This window comes from Artemia franciscana, chromosome 1, assembly GCF_032884065.1.
Source record: "Artemia franciscana chromosome 1, ASM3288406v1, whole genome shotgun sequence".
Lineage (NCBI taxonomy): Eukaryota > Metazoa > Arthropoda > Branchiopoda > Anostraca > Artemiidae > Artemia > Artemia franciscana.
Genome location: NC_088863.1, coordinates 36,834,532 through 36,858,532, shown reverse-complemented (window position 1 = coordinate 36,858,532; position 24,001 = coordinate 36,834,532). Strand labels below are relative to the sequence as shown.

At 35.8% G+C, this 24,001-nt stretch overlaps 1 protein-coding gene across 2 annotated transcripts in view; it reads left to right on the top strand.

Annotated features, from left to right (window-relative positions):
- The window catches only part of LOC136029163 (uncharacterized), a 902,097-nt gene extending 878,649 nt beyond the window's left edge, over nucleotides 1–23,448 (top strand). The window contains exon 5 of one of the 2 annotated variants that reach the window (XM_065707277.1): nucleotides 22,842–23,448. In XM_065707277.1, the coding sequence (XP_065563349.1) occupies nucleotides 22,842–23,338 (497 nt within the window). In that variant the 3' untranslated portion in view covers nucleotides 23,339–23,448. The remainder of the gene's footprint in view (nucleotides 1–22,841) is intronic. The other variant, XM_065707268.1, reaches the window with a different exon arrangement.
- Nucleotides 23,449–24,001: the final 553 nt, after the last annotated feature.

The following is a 24,001-nucleotide window of genomic DNA, read 5'->3' as shown; positions in this document are numbered from 1 at the left end:
GTAATTCAGAAAAAATAGAAAAAATGAGGTATTTGTAACTTACGAACGGATGATCAGATCTTAATGAAACTCGATATTTAGAAGTATCTTGTGCTTTAGAGCTCTTATTTTAAATCCTGACGAGATATGGGGACATTGGGAGGGGGTGACTTAGAATCTTAGTAAACGCTCAGAGTGGAGGGATCGGGATGAAACTTGGTGGGAAAAATAAGCACAAGTCCTAGATACGTGATTGAAATAATCACAATGGATCCGCTCTATTTGGGAAAATTGGAGGGGGGGGGTGATTCTGAAAAATTAGAAAAATGAGGTATTTTTAACTTACGAAGGATTGATCGGATCTTAATGAAAATTCATATTTAAAAGAATCTCGTAACTCAAATCTCTTATTTTAAATCCCAACTGTATCCAGCGTCATTGTGGGGATGGGTGGGTTGGGGGAACCGGAAATTTCGGAAAACACTTAAAGCGGAAAGATTAGGATGAAACTCGGTGGGAAGAAAAAAAAACATGTCCAAGATACGTGACTGACATAACCGGAATGGATCCAATCTGTTGGGTGGAGTTGGGGGGGGGGAATTTGGAAAAATTAGAAAAAATGATGTATTTGTAACTTACGAACGGGTGATCAGATCTTAATGAAATTTGGTATTTAGAAGGAACTTGTACGTTAGAGCTCTTATTTAAAATACCGACCAGATCCGGGGATATTGGGGGAGCTTGAGGGGGAAACCGGAATTCTTGGAATACTTGAAATTTGAGGTATCTTTATCTTACGAATGGGTGATCGGATCTTAATAAAACTTGATATATAGAAGGGTCTTATGTCTCAGATGCTCCATTTTCAATTCAAATCGGATCCGGGGACATGGGGGTTGGTTGGGGAAACAGAAATCTTGGAAAACACTTAGAGTAGAGTGATCGGGATGAAACGTAATGGTAAGAATAAGCACAAGTTATAGATACGTGATTGACCTAATTGGAATAGATCTGTTCTCTTTGGAGGAGCTGGGGTACTGATTTGGAAAAATTAGAAAAATTGAGGCATTTTTAACTTAAGAACAAGTGACCGGATCTTAATGAAATTTGATATTTAGAAGGAACTCATGTCTCAGAGCTCTTATTTCAAATCTCGACCAGATCTGTTGACATTGGGGGGAGTTTGAGGGGGAAACCGGAAATCTTGGAAAACGCTTAGAGTGGAGAAATCGGGATGAAACTTGGTAGGTAGAATAAGCAAATGTTGTAGATACGTGATTGACGTAACCGTACTGGATCCGCTCTCTTTGAGGCAGTCAGGGGGTTGGGGTTCAGTGCTTTGGTGCTTCTGGATGTGCTAGGACGATGAAAATTGGTAGGTGTGTCAGGATGCTGCACAAATTGACTTGATAAAGTCATTTTCCCGATTAGACCATCTGGGGGGCTCAAGGGAGAGGAAAAATTTGAAGAAATGAGGTATTTATAAATTACGAGTGGGTGATCGAATCTTAATGAATTTAATATTTAGAAGGATCTCGTGACTCAGAGCTCATATTTCAAATCCTGACCGGTATTAAACCTCTGATTTTCCTTTAAATCAATCTATTGATTCTTGAATTTTGCTATAGCTCATACTATATGTGCTCTTGGCTCGTCCGGCCTTGTTACAAGTGCCATATGAGCTCTTAGCTCTTGTTTAGAGTTTAGACTATTGAGCCAGGTCGCTCCTTACTACAGTTTGTTAACACGAACTGTTTGATAAATCTTTTGAGGTGTGTTTTTTAATGGATGAGCATCATTTTAAAGTAGTTTAATTTGTATTTTAAACTCGAATGTTAAAAACAGGCTTTGGGGGAGGAATTAGTAGCCTCTTTAACATTTGAGTGAGCCTTGGAACCTTCTGTTCTCTGTGACAAACTGCAAGTAATGAGAAACCCTGATAAATAGAAACTAAAAATTTCAAAAATTGAAGTTTTGATTACAATTTACGGAACAACAGATGTATTATTTATGCTGATTGTAATTCCGCAGAAAGTGTTAATTTCAAAGTTGTTCATCACTGCTATTACCAAATAAAAATAGCTCAACTCTAGAGATAGAAATTGAACTCTCCCAAAAGGGGATGCGATCTTCATGGAAATTGTACAATGAAAATCAACATTTATGAGAACCCTAAAGCCACTAACTAAGAAATGTCAAAACAATTTTTTATGAATTGGATGGATATTCAGTTGATTATATTATGGATTTAACCTTCGATCTTTCTTCATCAGGAAGCGAATATATATATATATATATATATATATATATATATATATATATATATATATATATATATATATATATATATTATACATTTACATTGATTAATCATGCACAACTTCGAAAAGCAAATACAATAAATGAGCTCTTTTCCCTGAAGCATTTCTCATGCAAAAGTTTAATTTTCATTTAAAGAGTCAGGTTTCAATATGGTAGCTCTCCTCGTAAATAGAGTAATTACCTGCTCTACTGTTTATTCTATTAACATGAAGATAAATTAAATAAATATATATATATATATATATATATATATATATATATATATACTAGCTGTTGGGGTGGCGCTTCGCGCCACCCCAACACCTAGTTGGTGGGGGCGCTTCGCGCCCCCCCCAAGCCCCCCCGCGCGCGTAAGTCGTTACGCGCCATAATAGTTACGCGCCATTGTAGTTGTGTCCCTATGTCCCACCTGTGAATATAGATAGATATATATATATGGTTTTAACTACGTAAAACTTGCGAATATACAACATTCTTTGCTGTCCCATTGTCTTTGCATATAAATAGATTGTCAGGTTTACCGACTCTTGAACATGCAACATATAATGGTCCATGGGAAAACAATCTGTATTCAGATCTATACCTCATGATTCTAATGATTGCCCTTGAGCTTTGTTGATGGTGATTGCTAATCGACCATTCCCTGTCCCGGTGTCCCGGTCGTCATTTACATCCCCCTGTTTCCCCCGGTGTCCCCGTTGTAGTTGTGTCCCTGTGTCCCGGTCGTCATTTATATTCCCTGTGTCCCGGGTCCCGGTCGTCATTTGTATCCCGGTGTCCCGGTCTGTATATACATTCGTTTTTTAGTTTTGTTTTTCTCCTTTATTTTTTTCCTTTTTTTTTCTTTTTTAGCTTATTTAGATTTTTAGATTTTTTAGTTTTTTTATTAGTTTTTAGTTTTTTTTTCTTTTTAGTTTTTTTGTCCCGGTCGTCATTTATATCCCCCTGTTTCCCCCGGTGTCCCCGTTGTAGTTGTGTCCCTGTGTCCCGGTCGTCATTTATATTCCCTGTGTCCCGGTCGTCATTTGTATCCCGGTGTACCGGAGTTGTGTCCCTGTGTCCCGGTCGTCATTTATATTCCCTGTGTCCCGGGTCCCGGTCGTCATTTGTATCCCGGTGTCCCGGTCTGTATATACATTCGTTTTTTAGTTTTGTTTTTCTCCTTTATTTTTTTCCTTTTTTTTTCTTTTTTAGCTTATTTAGATTTTTAGATTTTTTAGTTTTTTTATTAGTTTTTAGTTTTTTTTTCTTTTTAGTTTTTTTGTCCCGGTCGTCATTTATATCCCCCTGTTTCCCCCGGGTCGTCATTTATACTCCCTGTGTCCCGGTGCTTTGTTGATTGCTAATCGAACATTCCTTTTGTCCTGGTCGCTTTCTCTTTGAGTGTCGTCATTTATTTTTTTCTTTTTTAGTTCTTTTAGTTTTTACCTTTTTTAGTTTTTTTTAGTTTTTAGTTTTTTTAGTTTTTTACCTTTTTTTAGTTTTTTTAGTTTTTTTTAGTTTTTTAGCTTTTTTATTTTTTTTATTAGTTTTTAGTTTTTTTGTAGTTTTGCCTTTTTTTTAGTTTTTTTAGTTTTTTAGCTTTTTTATTAGTTTTTAGTTTTTTTTGTAGTTTTTGCCTTTTTTTAGTTTTTTTAGTTTTTTAGCTTTTTTATTTTTTTTATTAGTTTTTAGTTTTTTTTTGTAGTTTTTGCCTTTTTTTTCTCTTTGAGTGTCGTCATTTATTAGTTTTTTCCTTTTTTTTTTTAGTTTTTTATTGGTTTTTACCTTTATTTTAGCTTATTTTTCAGTTTTTTCCTTTTTTTTAGTTTTTTTTATTTTTTATTTTTTTTAGTTTTTTACCTTTTTTTAGTTTTTTTAGTTTTTTAGCTTTTTTACTTTTTTTATTAGTTTTTAGTTTTTTTTGTAGTTTTTGCCTTTTTTTAGTTTTTTCAGTTTTTTTTTTAGTTTTTTATTGGTTTTTACCTTTATAGTTTTTTTAGTTTTTTAGCTTTTTTATTTTTTTTATTAGTTTTTAGTTTTTTTTGTAGTTTTTGCCTTTTTTTAGTTTTTTCAGTTTTGACGTCACCTGATCCAGTTTTTTCAGGTGACGTCACCTGACACATCCATCCATCCATCCACAGACAACTTATTTTTATATATATAGATATATATATATATATATATATATATATATATATATATATATATATATATATATATATATATATATATAAACGAGAATAAACAGCTATATATAAACGAGAATAAACGAGAATAGACTGCCCACTCTTTAATCCTCTCCCACTGTTTTTACCTAAGTTTACCATGATACAATGCCGTCGGATAGGGCAGAGAAGTACTTTTAAAGCCCCATACAGCTTAAGTGTGAAGAGTGGGGGTTTGTAGATGAGGCAGTCTCCCTCAGATTCGGAATAGTTTCTGTTCGTTTTAAGTTTTAATGATTCTTCCATTTTAAAAAATAAAATAAAAAGGAATCATTCGAACGATCCTTGTTTTTATTTTGTGCATCCAATGGCTCAAAACATTGAGCCCTACACAGAAAGTGTCCCCCCCAAAAAAAAATTTCTGTGGGGAGTCCTAAATACCAAAATATTTTCTTTTGTTAGATCTTTTGATTTTCGAAGGGCAAAGGCAGGCAGATTATGAAGAAGTGGTCGCTATGTCAGCAATTTAAGCTTAGTTGTATATTTTCTTGTTGTTTCCTGAAAATTAACCCAATTTTTCCTCTCTTGAAAGCCCCCTCCCTAACCCAAGAATAGATCCAGTAGATGTGGATAGATGAAGATTTTAGGATTTTTTTGCTCTTGGAGGAAACCCCGTTCCCACCTCTGCGCAGATAATCAACTTACCTTTCATTAAAAAAATATCTTCGATGGAAGCTGGCAACGCTTCAGCTTCTTTAGGAGCTTAAAAATAACTCTGCTCCCCTTTTATATAGATCTGACATGTTTTCCTCAAAAATTCTGGAAATTCGGCTCTGAAGAGGAAATTCGGTGCTTCTGGAACCGCTCCTTCCTAAAGTAGCACCCACTAAACTATCCCTTCCTTTGTAACAGACGATCTATGTTCAATTCTATTACTTTTAGTAACAGAATTAAATCTCTAATGAAGTTTACGAATTTTTGTCTGCAATAATTGTTAATTTTTTCACGAATGCCTGTAGTTTTGAAGACAAATTTGACACCACACGGCAGTATATCCTCTGAAACTAGGAGGTCATGCATACTTTTGATATTTTGAACCCGATTTGCTGTCTCAGAATTTCCACTCGATAGTATTTTGGCCTTAAATGCGTACTTATTCTTGTAGCAGAGCCAAGTGTTTCTCTGCCTCACATGGCATCTAAGATTCAGATGTTTCTTTGGAATTTGTTTAATTGCCAGCTCCCCCCACTCATGGTGGCCGAGCTTCCAGAGTCCCAACCCTGTTTGACCACTTGGCCCTGTTTGGGCCGATGTTGTTGTCTTGCATCATACAATGGCAAAAATCGCTACTTTGTTTTGGATTGACCTTTAAGCTACTTAAAAAGGGTGCTAGAAAATTGCCATTTTGGCTTGAATGAGCCCTCCTCCAAGGTTTTACGATCATCTATTCTATACAACTTTTCACATATTTTATATGAAGGAGGCTAAAGCATACGTTCAAAGGTTTTCAGACAAGTCAATTTCGATGGTTCTGATAAAGATTACATCCTTTTCTTCGAAAATTATCATAACTTGTTTATTCTAATAATTTTTAATGGGAAACGTGATGGATTTCGAAGTGTTTTGATCGAAGGGAAAAAACGGTTTGAAATAGTACCAATCTTACGATTGAGCAACGTTTGTGTAATTGTGTGATGGCAGTTCTGAGGTTTATTCACCTAATGGTCTTAATCTCTTTAATTACCCAAACTTGAGGAGTAACTAAACATTAAACACTTACTTTTTTCTCATCAATGATATGAAGCTTTAAAAACTCATCAAAGGTGAAAAACATGACTGTTTAAACTTATTTTAAGTTTTTTTTAAAACTATTGGTTTTCAAAGGCTATTCCAGCATTTTAATTTGAGACAGAAAAAAAAATATCTGTCAAACCAGATAAAACTTGTTGTACATTCTGTAATGGTACCTTCTCATTTTTATAAGTATTTCTGATTTTCTACTTCCTGGGAAATGTTGACCCTAATGTGGATATACTACCATTGGAGAATAGAAGTCTTGCTATATTTTTCTAGCATGACTGTAGTTTTCCTACAAAGTACAAACTTGGTACAGCTTCATACAAAGATGTTCTTCAATTCATCCTTTTCTCAAATTTAACTAGACCTACGTTGCCCCTGCAACGTGAAGTGTCGCGGCAGCCTTTGTCCGGCTTTGCCGAACAAAGTGTTGCGATAGCAATACTTTGGTTTTGTTTCTTTGCTATCGGTTAAACGTTGAAGTTGTAAGCCTATCGAAGCTTTTAAAACGTTATGTTCGAAGAAGGACGCGATCAGTAATCACATGATCAAAGGCTATTCCTCAGCGTTGAAAAAGCAACAATAACAAAAGAATATCGAAAGAAGGGACTAAATTGACTTTGCAGCCAATTGAACTTTATCCTTTTCAATCGTAGACATCGTGACGGATGAAAGCTTAGAACAATATCTTATATAATCCAGTTGGTATTATAAAGCTATCTGTAACTTTTCAGGATCAAAATACCATAAATGACACTATTAATTATGAAGAAACCACTATGATATATTTTTAATCAGCTCATCACAAGCTACCGATAATACCGAAAGAAGGAACTAAATTTACTTTGCAGCCAGTTGAACGTTATCCTTATCAATCGTAGACATCGTGACGGATGAAAACTTGAAACAGTGTCTTATATGATCTAGTTGGTATTATAAAGCGATCTGTAACTTTTCAGGATCAAAATACTTTAGATGACACTCTATTAATTATTACGAAACTGCCTCGTTGTTTTACATTATCGTTTGTACCCGTTGCGTAAACACTTAATTCTAGGTTACAGTGAGTATGGGTAGGCTACACCAACTAGCAAAAGTTACAAACTCCTCTTCACTGACGATGATAGTAGCCTAACAGACGATTATTACTTACAAACCCCCTACATGTCTTACCACTGGAACCAACTCCGTCTTACCATCAAATACACTGAAAACAAATAATAGGGTAGGCTACACCAAATAGCAGAATTTGCAAACCCCTCATTGCCGAAGATGATTGTGAGCTAACAGTCGACCTTTCCTTACAAGTCCCCTACATGTCTCATGTAGGCCGATACAATTGGTATCGGTCTATTTTTGGTTTCAATGTGTACCTTACTACTGAAGTTGTCAACCCCCACTGAAATTTTCAAACTTGTATATCTCATGAAGGAATTTTTGTATCAAAAAATGAATGACATATACTTTGGTAAGCTCATCACGAACTATAGTACCAAAAGAAGGGACTAAATTGACTTTGCAGCTAGTTGAACTTTATCCTTTTCAATCGTAGACATCGTGACGGATCAAGACTTGGAACAATATCTTACATAATCTAGTTGTTTTACATTATCGTTTGTACCCGTTGTGTAAACACTTAATTCTAGGTTACAGTGAGTATGGGTAGGCTACACCAACTAGCAAAAGTTACAAACCCCTCTTCACTGACGATGATAGTAGCCTAACAGACGATTATTACTTAAAAGCCCCCTACATGTCTTACCACTGGAACCAATTCCGTCTTACCATCAAATAAACTGAAAACAAATAATAGGGTAGGCTACACCAAATAGCAGAATTTGCAAACCCCTCATTGCCGAAGATGATTGTGAGCTAACAGTCGACCTTTCCTTACAAGTCCCCTACATGTCTCAGGTAGGCCGATACAATTGGTATCGGCCTATTTTTGGTTTCAATGTGTACCTTACTACTGAAGTTGTTAACCCCCACTGAAATTTTCAAACTTGTATATCTCATGAAGGAATTTTTGTACCAAAAAATGAATGACATATACTTTGGTAAGCTCATCACGAACTATAGTACCAAAAGAAGGGACTATATTGACTTTGCAGCTAGATGAACTTTATCCTTTTCAATCTTAGACATCGTGACGGATCAAGACTTGGAACAATATCTTACATAATCTAGTTGGTATTATAAAGCTATCCGTAACTTTTCAGGATCAAAATACCATAGATGAAACTCTATTAATTGTTACGAAACTGTCTAATTGTTTCATGTTATCGTTTGTGCCTGATGCGTAAACACTTAATTCTATGTTACAGTGAGTATGGGTACACCAACTAGCAAAAGTTACCAACCCCTCAGCACTTTCATTGTTTTACGTTATCGTTTGTACCCGTTGCGTAAACACTTAATTTTAGGTTACAGTGAGTATGGGTAGGCTACACCAACTAGCAAAAGTTACAAACCCCTCTTCACTGAAGATGATTGTAGCCTAACAGACGATTATTACTTACAAGTCCCCTGCAAGTCTTACCACTGGAACCAGACTGGTCTTACCATAATGCACCGAAAACAAATAATAGGTACACCAACTAGTCAAATTTGTAAACCCCTTGTTGCCGAAGATAATTATGGTCTAACAGCCGACTGTCGCTTACAAGTCATCTACTTGTCTCACAATTGGTATCGGCCTATTTTTGGTTTCAGTGTGTACCTTACTAGTGAAGTTATCAAACCCTTGAAACTTTCAAACTAGTATATCTCATGAAGGAATTTTTGTACCAAAAAATGGATGACATATTCTTTGATCAGCTTATCAAGAGCTATCGATTGCCGTCGAAAAAAAAATTATATTTGTCTTAGTTCAAAAGTTGATTTTTTTTTTGCCGTAGGCCAACTTTTTAACGTCACCACTTAGAAAGGAGCAAAGGATAAGCTCCAATGTCTTTAGCAAGGAGAGAACTTTTAAAGTTTAAGAGGTACATCTGATAACATTTCTCTACCTCAATCCCAAGTCCGAAAAAAACAAATGATAAACCCAGCGAAAATCACGGTAGCACTTTCGGACCCGTGGGAAAATGTCGCTTTTTTGCTTCTGTAAATTTTTCTATTTATCACTCAAAGAAGATATATTGGTTGTGGGGCCGGGTAACTGCCGCGTATATTTAACACTGATAGATTTTAGTCCACCTTTAATTTGAAAGTGGTGCCTGCCTGCTTGCCTGCTAGAACGGAGCTCTCCACTCGAAAGCAGAAACATGGTTTGATGAAACGAAAGCTTGGCCGCACAACTTCAGATACTCCTCTCTGACATAGGCTATATAACTCCACCCACTTTGCACACCATAGGCTCTGGCTCGTAGACAAGCAAAACCATCCTTTTTGGCCCCAGGCAAAGGTTCTTCAGAGCTTTCCAAAATGTCATATTCATCAATCCAGCTTGAGGTCAACACTTTCCGTAAAAACCGCACAGGTTAGACCCTTACCAGTTTCCAGGAATAAGCCGAGATCAGCGGCATAGGAAAAAAAGAATAAAACCAAAAGAAAAAAAAAACGGGACAAAACCAAAGTATTGCTCTCGCAACACAATTAGTCTTAGTTTGAACGAAGTCCAAGGAAAATTTTCTTTCCTTTTCACAGAAAGGTACTATTAAAAGTTCTCAAGATAGTAATTGGTATTGATCCAAATCTTATAGAAATTTCATAAGAAAATCATAGCAACCAAGTGGATATTTTCTAGAAAGAGAAGAGCCTATATTGGCGATCCTTTTCTGGTTTCCCCACGAAATCAGGAGAAAATGAGTCCGCTCAAACGTATTTTCTAACTAAACGGAAGTCTAGCGTCAATATAAGATTATAATATCGACTCTTTGATTCAATAATGACAAATAAGTTATCTTCCCAGTTGTTTTGACAAATGCTTTTAAGATATTCTGCTATAACTGCTCCATTTCTTCAAGGCCCTTTTATTTTTGAAGTTGTTTGTCTCTCACCGAATGCTACTGACCGAATACTTTCTGTCTCTTTGGGTATGCCGTATGTCATTGTTTGTCATTACATCTTCGGTCATTGCTTGATAATTCTATGCTCTCGCTTTCATACAGTACATTCTTAAATGGTAACACTTGGAATCTGCAACACATTTTTTTCACTAAATTTTGATTGGAAAACTTCAAGTAATTAAAAGACAATAAACAGGACTACCGCTGGACTAAAGACCAACCATAACACATCAAATTAATTAAAACTTTTTCTTCATAATCATTCATCTCCGAAACAATTTTTATTTTCAAAACTATTTTTATCCTCAAGCCATTAATCGGTTTTATCCATTTTGTAAAATTTACGGCGAAAAAGGTTTATTTTTGTTTTTAGTGCTTTTAAATATGGCCTTTCTGAATTTCAGCCTAAAAGAAATCTAAAGACTTTAAATCCAAGAGAAAGTCCAGCTAGAAAGATAAAAATATGTTATATAAAAATCCGTTGAACGCTGCAAAAGAAGAATAAATAGTGACTTGATGGCATCATTAATGATGGCATCCACTTATGAAGGCCCATTTCATTATTTCTTTTGTAGATAGGATAAGAATAATCCGGTGCTAAAGCTAAATAAAAATTAAAAACATCTTGTTTTTCATAAAAATAAAAATATATTGTTCTCAAATATCAGGATTTTATAATACATATTACAGAAAGCTTTTAAAGACTAGATAACTAGTTCTGATATCATGGTTTAACTGATAGTGGGAAATTTTTAATTCAGCTCACTTGTTAATCAAAAAACAATTATGGAACTATTTTATTTATTTTAATATTTTTTAAATTTGCTAGTAAATTCCTTTAAGAAACCCATAATTTCCGCCTCTCTAGATGTTTGCCAAGAAAAAGTAATGAGGTGGATAGATAAGAAGTGCGCGATTTAATGCACATCTCATTGCACCTCTTTTGTTGCAAGTTGGCGGAAACAAAAATAAAATGAGATGAATAAGCTACACCAATCAAGGTACGTCAGAAGAATGCTGAAACACAGATAAATAAATAAAAATGGGAACTAGACTGAGGGGCCAAGCATTTCCTTGATCTTTTAGATTCTTAAAACATTTTTACTGCAAAGGCGGGGGATGGCTTATGGAAATACAGGGAGAGAGACAAGGGTTTTTTATTATTTTTATATTGGGAGATTCTAAACATGTCACAAAGTGGAAGGGGAATTTTTTTTTCGTTTTTTGCGTGGAGAATATCAAAAGATGTCTTCAAAATCTAAGCTCCTCACCCAATTGTACCATCACCCCCAACTTCTGCACCTGAGTAACTGTTTGGATTTTGTGTTCTTGTTTGGGTTCTGATTCTACAAGACTATAAAATATTATGCCTTTCTAAGTCAGTAAATGCAATGAGACTGTATCTTAAATTTTGGGACTTTACTGACTCTATATTTTCATTTTCTAATTCTATATTATTTCCATTTTATGGGTCTATATAAGCCAGCGAATACCAAAGAGCTGACGGACCCATACTAGACAAAATATTTGGTATAGAAATAGCATAGTTCGACAAAAAATTTCCCATGCGTAGGCTTTTCTTGTCAGACTCCTTGAAGTCATAAAAATAAGTGTCTTCAAATATGTGTGATCTTTTCTAGACTCTTTAATGATTTCAAAGAATTCCAATACCCTCCCCCTCCCGTTGGCTATGGTAAAGTGCTGATTTCGGTAATGTCTGGAATAAAGCTCCCACTGATGCTAGTATTGCGAAAAAAAAATAATAAAACTAAATTAAGAACAGCTTAACCGAAAGGTAAAAAAAAGAAGAAAAAGCAACACAAAACTAAGCCTGTAAAGAACCATATGCATTATTTAAGAAAATGTTTTACTAATTATTATACCATTAGTTACTTAGTGTTTTAATAAAACTTATTTATTATTTATCTTAAGCATTTGGTGCGCTCCCTTTTTCGTTGAAAGGAAATCTGATAAGAATCAGTTTCAAGACTACAAGACAAGATTTGATTAATAAAAGCACAAGACTCGAATTGAGAACAAAATAAAATAAAACATGTTTAATAGGTATAAAAACTCCCTAACCATGGGATTCAATTTAAAAAATCTGATAAACAGCCAGACTTAAAAGCAAAGCTTTTAAAACTAAATGGCATCCGTTAAGCACCCACATAAAATAATATTACGTCTTCTTAACGAATGTCTTCCTTTCATTGCGACCGGGAGCGGACAATTTTATATTTCAAAAATTCTTTATTGTGCCTTAACCTCTACAACATGTTTTTCTCTCATCTGGTGTATAATAAAAGGATAGAGACAAGCAACGGTATTGCTTGAGACAACCAAGCGTTGACAAAAATCAACGATATTGAAGCGCAATCTTTTACTGAAAAAATTTGGGAAGCCATGGTAAACGTTAAATGCTACAAGTTAAAAAAAATGAAAGAAGCAATGGAAAGGGGGGGTTATGATATTAAACTTGTGAGCGCTGGAGTTTGGACCATCAGCTTAGTGAAGCGAGTAACCATTTGCAAGAGCTAAAGGTCTGAACTTATTTGCTGGTGCTGAAGGCCCGTACTTTTGGGTATATACACTAATTAGCGTGGTATTATATATACAGGCAAGAATAAGCAATGACTTGGAGGTAACAAGCTTTAGATATCTTGTCCAGGATGTCGACTCAAACTGATTGGAGTGCATTGCCAAGGGCTCAAAACCACGTAGTGACTTAGCAATATAGCCCTTGCTTGCACAAGAGTAGTGAGGCCTTAGCAATTTTAAAAATACAAATAGCCGCTTCTCTTTTCTTCCTTAATGGCTTAAGATAACAAAGAGGTTTAACAGCGATTCCCTCAAGACGCAGGTATTATTAATTTTCTCCAAGATGCAGGTTTTGCTACGCAATAGGAGTTACGTGACTTGTTAAATTCATTGAGGCTGATGTAATATAAAGTGACTTGTTGGATCTCACGATTTGCTTCAATATTATTTGTGCATCCGAGCGATAAGCGTCTGCATCTTATTTATTTTATTCTTTTTAAGTAAAAAAGAAAAATTCCAAGAAGGCGTGTGTACATGATAGCCTTGTAGAAGCATTCAACGCCAAGTGCTAATAGTAATACTATTGGGTATGTATGCGTGCATTGTCATAACAGTAAGGCGTTAAATTTCTTTGGAGTACAGAAAATATTCAAGCGTTGTAGAGGTGGATATGTGAAAGTAACATCACCAGGGAAGTTAGTGTCGAAAGTGGACGCAAACACAAAACTTTTGGTTGATAGCGAAGGCTAACTTCTTGCTTTTGATAATGTTGTTGGTAACAAGTTACAACTTGGTAGATCTTATCACCATCCTCCTATTATTAATATTCAACGAAAGGTGAGAAGATAGATGAATCCCCGCAAAATTATTATGCAACGTATCTTATCTAGGTGCCAAAACTGCAATCTATGTAAAAAGACTGCGGTAATAGACAGAGAAATTACTGGTAAAATAAAAAGGGCCCTAGTAGACATTATCAGCAAGGAAATTAAAGATTAATTAATGAAAAACAAACCCCATGCAGACATTGCTAGTGTCAATGATAGTTTACCCGAAGATGCACTCATTGAACCATGAATCAACCTATAAAAAAAAGGAATAAGTTTGTTACATTTGTTGTTGGATATTTTACTAGCGAGAAACAATTTTCATTCTTTGTTAGTCTATAATCTATAGTGAAAGTGTCAAAATTAAAAATGGCCGGATTTGAAAAACAGAAAATTATACGGAATCTAGTGGCTTTGGAAGAATATTTGATTTTAGATGATGATTTTCAAGATTTATCTGTTCAAAGGGAAATATTTTCTCAAAGAATACGATATAATGAAAGATGATTCTCCGTCTTTGGACTATTTTAGTAAATTTTTATGTCGTGGCCTAGATGCATTTACTCAATTTATTGACATATTACTAGAAACAAAACAAAATGCTAATGTGGATTTGCTTTTGAGCACTACCTAGCAGTTCGTTTAAGACGGCCCTTTTGCAGGGCAATAGCAAATAAAGCCACATTTAAAAAAATCGTGTCGAAACAAGTTTAATTGATTTGATGTTTGACGTCACTCGATTACTCCTCCTGCTAGAAGACATTTCTTTTACCGATTGCAATTCAGTTTCTTTTTGGCACTGTGAGAGTCAACATTGAAAAAATGTTTTACACATGTTCTTTATATGCCTAAACATTGCGCAACTGGTTATCCTCTGAGAATTGTACTATTATTGATGACCATAGTGGAAAGTGAAGATTATGCAACCCATGTAAATTGTATAGAGCATATGCAGTGCAAATTAAACACTAATTCTCTTGAAGATGTTTGTGACTCTCACACTAAAGGTTTCCTATACTCCAATTGTCACATTGATAAATATGATCAATGGGAAAGTATTTACCCTGGTATGATTGGATAAACCATAAGAGTGATTTCAGTTTATTTTTAAGAGACTGGTATTGTCGCGGTTTTAAATTGTTTTGGGAGGCAGAACCTGGTGTACGCTTCAATAGTTTGAATAATAAGAGATTATGTTTTTTATGACATCGCTGTGAATATACAGCCTACTATGATTATAAACCTACTGACTCTTATTTGACTGTTAAAGAAAGTGATTCTTCATATGAGAATATTGTGTGTGACATTGCTTCAAATAAGTAAATTGAAACACGCGAATTTCATAATATGAATAAAAAAAAGTTGTAATGATTTTACAAGGAGATGTAATAAAAATGAAGTCGCATGATATTGTAGTAAATTTGACCCTGACTTTGCATGTCAAGATGAATACAAGCTGAATCCTGATGAGCTGCCGCTATTTATCATTACCTTTGTTTATCTATTCATGAAAGAAGAAATCTAAAGAATGAACGCTGTTCTGTACATACAAGTTTTACTAATAAGAAAATTCACAAAAATTTTTAAAGTATTTCGCTCTTAGGGCACGGAAATTTATATTATACAGGTAGGAAACGGTATTTTCCACATAGTTCAATTTCTCGATTGCCCAAGCAACAGAACTCATAGCCTGTTGTTTTTGTACATAAAGTATTGCCAACATGACAGAGACTGTTACATCAGGTGCACTGGCAACTAATTTCCGCAAAACAAAATTGAATGGAGCAAGTTGGAGTTTTATATCAATATTAACATTGGGAGGCATTCATTGAGGTATATTAAATATTTCATTATTTATTTTCCCAACCAAGTGTAAAGCATAAGTTGTCAAACGGCGGCCATCACGGTTTCCGAAGTTGTGGCGGCCGCTGCGGTGGGAGAGGGTCGGCTAAGGATGCATGTAAACTCACAGTATAATATAAAGCACTTTTTAAAACAATGACTCTACCATGCGCAAAAATAAACAAATTAATAAATAAAACATACAAAAAAAACACACTGCTGAGCTGGAGACTGTTGGGATAGAGACTGAGAAAAAAAACTGTTGCAATGGAAAACTCTTGGGGTTGAAAAAATTGACCCTCCTCGCACCAACTATTGACCTTTTTTCAGACCAAAACGCTGTCTGTTCTCTAGAAATTTGTCTCGATCTGAAGTAATGTAATGAACGTGTAGTAGTACTAGCACACCGTCTGCATAGACATAGAATTGGTCTGATATGGCTCACATGGAATTTTCTTAACTGTAAGTGTATAGCTTTTAAATTTTAAAGAGCAAATGGTCACGACATTCACTCTTGAATTGAATTATTTTCTACACAGTTTGTATAAACACTAATATCATTCATTTGGCGTTTCCACACAGTACACCTTCGGAGCTGCAAACATACCATTGAATATCAATTCGCTCCCCGTCTCGCATTTTACCAATAATAGCCTATTTGGGACCTGGCGCTTCACTAGCTCCGGATAAATGGACTCGTTTCAGTTGCTGTAGTCCATTCGAGAGCTAATGTGCTCACTATTTTCCAAATCATGCAATAGATTATCTCTTCTTATTTTAACGGAAGTGAATCAGTGTGCCGATAATATACTTGAACTTGCCCCTCTCCCAGCCATTGGAGCTTACATACATTTTAATAAAATTCCAATATGAGTTTCCCAAATTTCTAAAATGGCACTACCCCCGGCAATATTTTACTTGAAATCATACTTCTTTTTTCCTATACAAAAGGACCATATTATAGTCTATGATTGTGAACGATGTGAAATTTGGACTGGTGATGATTTGGGCACATTTTTTGGGTCGGTTACACCGTCACAACGACTCTTGTGGCGCACACTCGCACATCTTGCCGAAGGCTGAATTCAGTATAAGTTTAAAGATTTCCTTTTCAACTTTCTTTTTGTATAGAGCATCGCCCGTACACAGTACACCTTTGGAGCTGCAAACACACCATTGGATATCAAGTCGCTCCCCGTCTCGGATTTTACAAATAATAGCTTATTTGGGACCTGGCGCTTCACTAGCTCCATCATGCAATAAATTGTCTCTTTTTATTTTAACGGAGGCGAATCAGTGTCTCCATAATACACTTGAACTTGCCCCTCTCCCAGCCATTAGAGCTTACTTACATTTTAATAAAATTCCAACATAAGTTTTTCAAATTTCTAAAATGGCACTACCTCCGGCAATATTTAATTTAAAATTATACCTGTTTTATCCTATACTAAAGGACCATGTTATAGTCTATGATCGTGAACGATGTGAAATTTGGATTGGTGATGAATTGGGCACATTCTTTTGGGTTGGTTACAACGTCACAACGATTCCTGTGGCTTACACTAGTACATCTAACCGAAGGCTGAATTCAAAATAAGTTTAAAGATTTCCTTTTCAACTTTTGTTTTGCCTCAGAAGGTTTACTGACAAAGGTATAAAAAAAAATGTCTTCATATATGATTTTCAATCAAGCTGGAGAGTTCTATGAATATTTGTGAACTTGAAACCGAGGCCAACATTCACCGCAAAAGAACGTGGTGTACAACAATATTCCATTTCGGGTCAAGGTCGGCTATAAGCTTTGGTTGTGAAGGTGTCCAGTGCATCCCTCCATCCTCTACCAAAGACATATTATAGGGAAACAATGAATTCTAGGCACCGGTCTATTTATGTACGGGAAAACAAAATGCTTTACCGAGTCATGAAATTCCATTGGTATTTCACCATCAGTTTCAAAAAACCATCCTTGCAGTCCATTCTTCTCAACAGTGGAAATGTCGGCTAAACTTTGATCACAAGGATTCTCCATCCATTTGTAATTCCCACATGGTAAACAGTAATGAGACACTGCCGACGGATAAAGGGAGTTTATATCCAGAAAACCGCACCCGACCTTATACCGGTTCGTTGTCCAGTCGGGTCAGTTTCCAGGATACGACCCCCGCGGAAAACATACCCTCTCCTCATTGATCTCTCTACTAATAAGTGCTGTTCCATGGCGATGATCAGACCTGTTTTCTCTTTACTTATTTTAATAGTTGAAAAAATAATACTCTAAATCTAAGTCAGATGCCTCGTAAATTTTATCCATATTTTTACAAAGAATACATCACTTTTACAGTACATCACTTGCCAGGTACATTTTACATTAATCTTCCCGTTTTTACACCTTCCCTTGACCCAAACTTTCTTAGCAAATTAATAGTCGGCAGTGGTACATTGACGGTCGTGAAGTGAATCATTAAACTCTTCGATGTGCGGCAACTTTTCCTCACGGAACTTCAAGGTGGAGCTGTAGTAATCGTAGAAAATAGGCCCTTACACGTGAATAAATCATAGATTTTATCATGTGAAAAACGCTGTTTAAGGAGGAGGAAACTATTAAAATGGTCCCTTTTCTGGTACTTGGATTAATTGGCTTAAAGCTTCGGTGGGAAACTATATGAGTCTAAAAACGGGCTTTGTTCAAGTACATATTATTATTTTCAACTATTTTCCATTTGAATTCTAAGAACAGCAAATTCTCAGATGATTTGGGTATGATGTTATATAAAAAAGACCCATCTCGCATCTACAACCTCACCTTTGTGCCAACGTGTTATCACTGGTAATATGAATTTCAAATCATAGTTGGAATTATGCATGTAAAAAGGTAGAAAATATTGTTGCTTATCATTTAAATTATACGGTTTATGAGCCAGTCCACGAAGGTTACTCTCTCCCAATAAAATTGGATTAGTTAAATGGTCATGGCTGCAGACTGACGGTTTCTCCAATGCCCTCAACAAACTTCTTACATACCCAACACATTTCTTTATTTTTAATTACCAACTCATCCTCTGGTGATCGACTCATTGGATAGTTTACGTTTCATAGCCGTGAAATTGAATTATTTGCTGTTTTAATAAGTGCAACTATAGCTGCGCCAACAAAATTTCCCCCCTCCCCAATGTCTCAAATGCCTCTACCAATCGCATGATATTACTAGCATCTCTTTGTCCATGGGCAAAAGAAATTGCAATGGCTTCATGTTCTTTAAAACGATTCGACTTTGATTGATCGTACACATCAAAGAGTTTGACTTCAATATTTTAGGAAATCTTGTCACTCTGCAAGAGCAAATTCTGAAAATTTTTGAAGCATCAGTTGGCATTACCACCCGAAACTGTCTCAAAGGATTGGTATCCATGACGCGCACGGTGCCTTAAGTGATATTTCAATTTTAATTCGGTACAGCATATAAACAGACATCTTGAACAATAGTAGCAAGTATCCCCTCCAATGTTTTACCGTACCTTAAAACCAACTAATGTGTGGAATAGGAAAGAAATATCCAATTGCAGCGGGTTCACTGGAAGGCTCATAAAGAAGCTATACCCATTGTTTTATCGATTCAATGGACAGAGCCCTTGATGAATATATTACCTCGCTATTTATCTTTTAGTTCCTCTTCTTCATATTATGTGTCGTATTGTGAAACGATAACACTAATCTTTAAATATCTATCCTTATTCTTTATCGTCTCAAAAATATCTATCCCCTTAGGTGTTACAGAATATTGCCCCTTCAAAAAGTTGAAATCAACTTTAGAAAACTCTGCTCCCTCCCTTCTCCTATTTACTGCCAAATCGTCCAAAAGTGTCCTACTAGTACAATTGAAAGTGGGTGTATGGGCTGCGATAAGGAATGATTACTTGAAGTACTTTAAGCCCGTGTCGAAACAAAAGCATTGAACGCCTCTACAACCCTTTAAATTTACATTATACGTTATCAGCTTGTTACTGTCACCATTTATAATAAATCTCTTTTTAAATTTTGTAACATAAAAATATAAATTTTCAATAAACAAAATCACTGAACCGCTCCTTATCTCGTTATAATTTTCCATCCTATTAAAAATCGTTCTCCTCCAGTCGGAAAAAAACGACTTCAAATTGTGTAAGTGTGGATACAGTGTCTGCATTTTGTTTGCAGGTAATGCAAGTGCACCTTACCGTACTGTTCATTAAAGAAAATATTTTAGCTATGGATTCTTTTACGCTATCCTGTCCACCCCCTCCCAAGTCTGATTTCCAAGAAGGGCCCGAATCATGCCCACATAGGAGTGGACTATGTCAATGAGTCAGTATGAATACTACCACTTGTAAGAGTATTGAAGGGTTCTGCGAATTAAGCTCCAAAGACGTAAATATTGCGCAAGGTGGTATCAGCTAGGTAAAACTATAGTAACATAGAAAGTGAATCAGCACCTCTTTTTCCTGCTCCTTTTCATCACGGTCATTTTGTGGGGTGAGCACTTTCTTGACCTCGCTAGGTGATAGTTGATCAATCCGTTCATAGTCTTTGTCGAAGCCAAGACCATGGAAAAATGCGTCTAGACCGAAAATGGATGGGGGCTACACTATTTGGGTTCACCCCCACCCAGTAGAATATCCCTCATGTTTATTTTTCTCTGAGGCCTGTTCCAAGTCCAATAATAATATCCTCATAGAGGTTGTAGGCCCCTTGAGATGATGGTAAAGTCGATGTTGGAACCTAAAAAAAAACTAATAAGAGTTTATTAGCCCACTGAAACACTTTTGATTTCATTCTGAAAAAGATTTTATATCAGGCTGAAAAGTAATTTATTATTAGTTTGAAAGTTTCTTGAGAGGCCAAAGTGAACATTCGGTTATGTTGAGGGTTTTATACCACCTAAAGTCTTAAGACCCAGAAATTATTCCATAAATGAACCCAAAGTGGCCACTTGGTCCTTTAGACCCCGCACTACCAGCTTGAAACTGAAGAGCCAGCAATAACCCCATGCATATGGGTACGTTGCCCCTCTATACGCTTCAGTCATTACAAAGCATCCCATGGAAATTATTCTTCTTAAAAAACTTCTGGAGTGGGTGTCCCTCTGGTACAGCTTCTTCACCAATGAAACCGATGAGTAGTTGCTTGATCCATGCTGAATCATCATTGGCAGCCTAAAAAAGAATAAAACTTCTTATTCTCGTGAAAAATTTTTGATTTTAAGCTTTAAAAAATAATATGAATTGTGAAGACCTAGGGTTGTTGACCTCTGGTTTTTCCTGGAAGTTCTCAGAACTAATGATTAAGCCCCTTATTTTCCCAACTATTTTCTCTTTATTAAGCTGGAAAGGAATATATTATTAATCTGAGGACCAGTGGCTCTTCAAACTCTTCAGAACTAACGGACAGGGCCCTCAACATTCCCTTTGTTAACCTGAAAAATGCGTTATTCCATTTATTTCTTTAGGACTGGCAATAGCAGTTTCGTACATAACCCTTTATTATCCCTAAAAGAATGCTTTTCTTTTAGCAGTGATGAGAAAACCTGCTGGGCAATGCCCTCAAAGCCCCTCCCAGAGATCCAGTGATCGTGGTTCCCTTTCAACAGTAACACGCTGCTAAAATGCTGTTCGTGTAGTTAGGCTTTCGTGAAAAATAACAAGATTGAAATTTCAAGTTACGAAAGCTCACTCCAAGCTCACCTCCTGAAGCATACAATATTCCCAAAAAGCACGGTAATGAAAAATATATAGTGGTAAATCTGCAAAACATCTTATTTTCAAACCGTAGAGTTATTCTCTAAAAGAATTGATTCGCCATACTGAAATACCTTTAACTTTTACTGTTAAAGCACGATGAAAAGTCAATTTTGTGGATGCTAGGGCCTCCTCAGAGCCCCCTCAAAACTATCGAGAGGGCCCCATTATTTTCTCCATTATTAAGCTGAAAATTTTTTTTTAGGATGACTAATAGCATCAAATCTCTCTCTCCAGGTTCGGGAGCAAGGTTCCCAGCATCTTCTTTATTTCTCCACACCGAAAAAATATTATTTTTTTTTGTACTGCATTAAGTTTTTTTCGCATAATGCTTTCCGAAAAATATCAGTGATTTGTCAAAGAATATGCATTTTTGCTAGCAACTGGCAATTCCATCTTGCATTCTAGTACCAGCTCGTGAAGGGCCCGCATCATGGCCTTGTAGATCGGAAATGACCACATTCTCACTGCTTTATTGGGGCCCGCATCTTCGCTTTGTAGGGTGGAGATGGTTGCATCACCAGCGCACGTCTTTGTCCTTTTGGGGGAGGTGGGTCTTGCTCAAAATTTTCTTTAAATAGAAATTAAATTTTAGTTTTTCATTAAACAAAAGGGTTCAAATACATCTTATTTTGGTAGAAATATTTGAATATTTAAGAGAGTTTGGATTTGCTTAAATTTTCAGCCTTATATGCAACGCTGATAAGAATGGCAACGCTGGCGCTAACACGTGTTCTTTTTTATTTTGGGAAATACTGATTTTTATAATGATTACAAAAGATATTTGGAGAATTTCAGTGAAATTCCATCAAAAGGTAAATCGGTCAGTACATTGACTGTTATACCTTTTCTATAGTGCCGTTATATATTGGACTCACAGACTAATATCGTCTGCAATAAATGCTTGAAATCAATATGGTGGCAAATAAGGATAAATACGAAAGGAGAATTTAATTCATGCCAGAAGTTCTTTATTCAACTGAAATTGCCGGTTTGCCACTCTATGACTTCGAAAATAAAGAATAACACAACAGCTATGCTATTGCATAGTTTAGATATTTCCGAAATTACAATGATATAAGTCTTATTTTAGCCTTATTTTAGCGCCTGTGAAGAATAAACAGGAAGGAGGAATAGAATTCATTATATAATTTCTCAATTCAACTAAAATATTGATTTACCACCCTATGACTTGAACTTAAAGGATTAAATGATAATTAGAGGAGTTGAAGTCACGCCAGTTCTTCTTAACTCAATTGAATGTGCTGATTTGGCACCTTATTACTTAAAACTAAATAATAACGCGATGATTATTCTATTGCGTAATTAGAGAATCAAATACATATAATCCTGCCGTACGCCGAATGCCAGGGCCCAGGTGAAGACCGAGCTCCTGGTACTATATTATAAACAAGCATCATATGTTGGTAAAAAACGTTGCCGTCAAATTTTGATTGTTTTTTATACCAAAAAGCAAACATAAACACTTCATTCTTTAAGATTTTCTTGTGGGTGGGGGATAATGAGGTTGATTCTAATCAATCTAATTTCCACCAAGCTTTGCCAATGAGTTATTTTCTATTTATGACTGTCTCATTTTTTTTATTCTAGGGTCTGTAATTAAAGTGGAAGGGGAAAGTGGCGAGCGTCTCCGAGTTTGCTCATCGTCTAGTTCGTCCACGAGAAACATAACTCCCATAACAAAAGGTGGTAAGCGGCCACCTTCTGCTGATAGCAGCGCTTCCAAGCATCACCAATCTAGTGACACGGCTAGTGATATTGCTATTGAAAATGAAAGGATAAAGCCAGAAGGGGATGACTACCGACTGGTTTTTATTTCGTCTGACTCTTCTAAGAGCTCACTCGAAGATAGTTTCGAGCAAGAAACCCAAGATTTCTCAAGGCAGCCATCGAGTCTCATTAATGAGTCAGATAATGCTGGATTTATTGATGAAAGTGACTGGGACTTCTATGTAAATGAAAGAAAGGCGTCCAAGTCGGGTATGTTTACCATTCTTAAATTTATAATTATTTACAGCTCCTTTGCAACGAAGTTCAACAAAGAGAAGGGAAGCAAGGAAATGTCAAAGCTTAATCTGTGGATGTAAATCATAATTTTGGTTTTTACGATGAAACTAAAAAAGTCATTTTTCAAATTATTTTGGACCTCATATTTGTCTATTGACAATTAACTTTCTTTTTTGAGATAGTGCTAGGACATTCAAAAGAGGGATTATGAATTTTTGACTTTCCCTTCCTAAGATTATTCTGATGACCTCTAAGGGATTTTGCTAAAACTTGGACTTGGCAATGCACTTTTTTGGGGACTGACAACCCCCTTCCCTCAGATAACTTTGATGTACCTCCAAAGCCCGACTATGTAAACCTAGGAATATTTGACCAAAGATGGGTATTAGGAGAGCTGTGTTTATCTCTCTGAAAAATCCCCCTCAAAAAAACCTCCACAAGGAAAATAACCCCCCGCGCCCGGCTGATTGGTCTCCAATCACTTTCGACTTCTAAAAAAAAGGACTAAAACTCTCAATTTCTGATGTAATGAGCATCCTTCGAAGTTTCTGAGACCATGAGGTAGATGGGGATAAGGAAGGGGTAGTGTCCCTCCTATACGAAATCAATTCTGCTCATTTTGGGGTTTAATGTTGCTTTTTACTTTTACAATAACAGCATAGACAAGAAATATTCCCATAAATCATGAGGGATTAAATATCAATTTCACATTTTTGACATTAAAAAAAATACCCGCCCTCCCG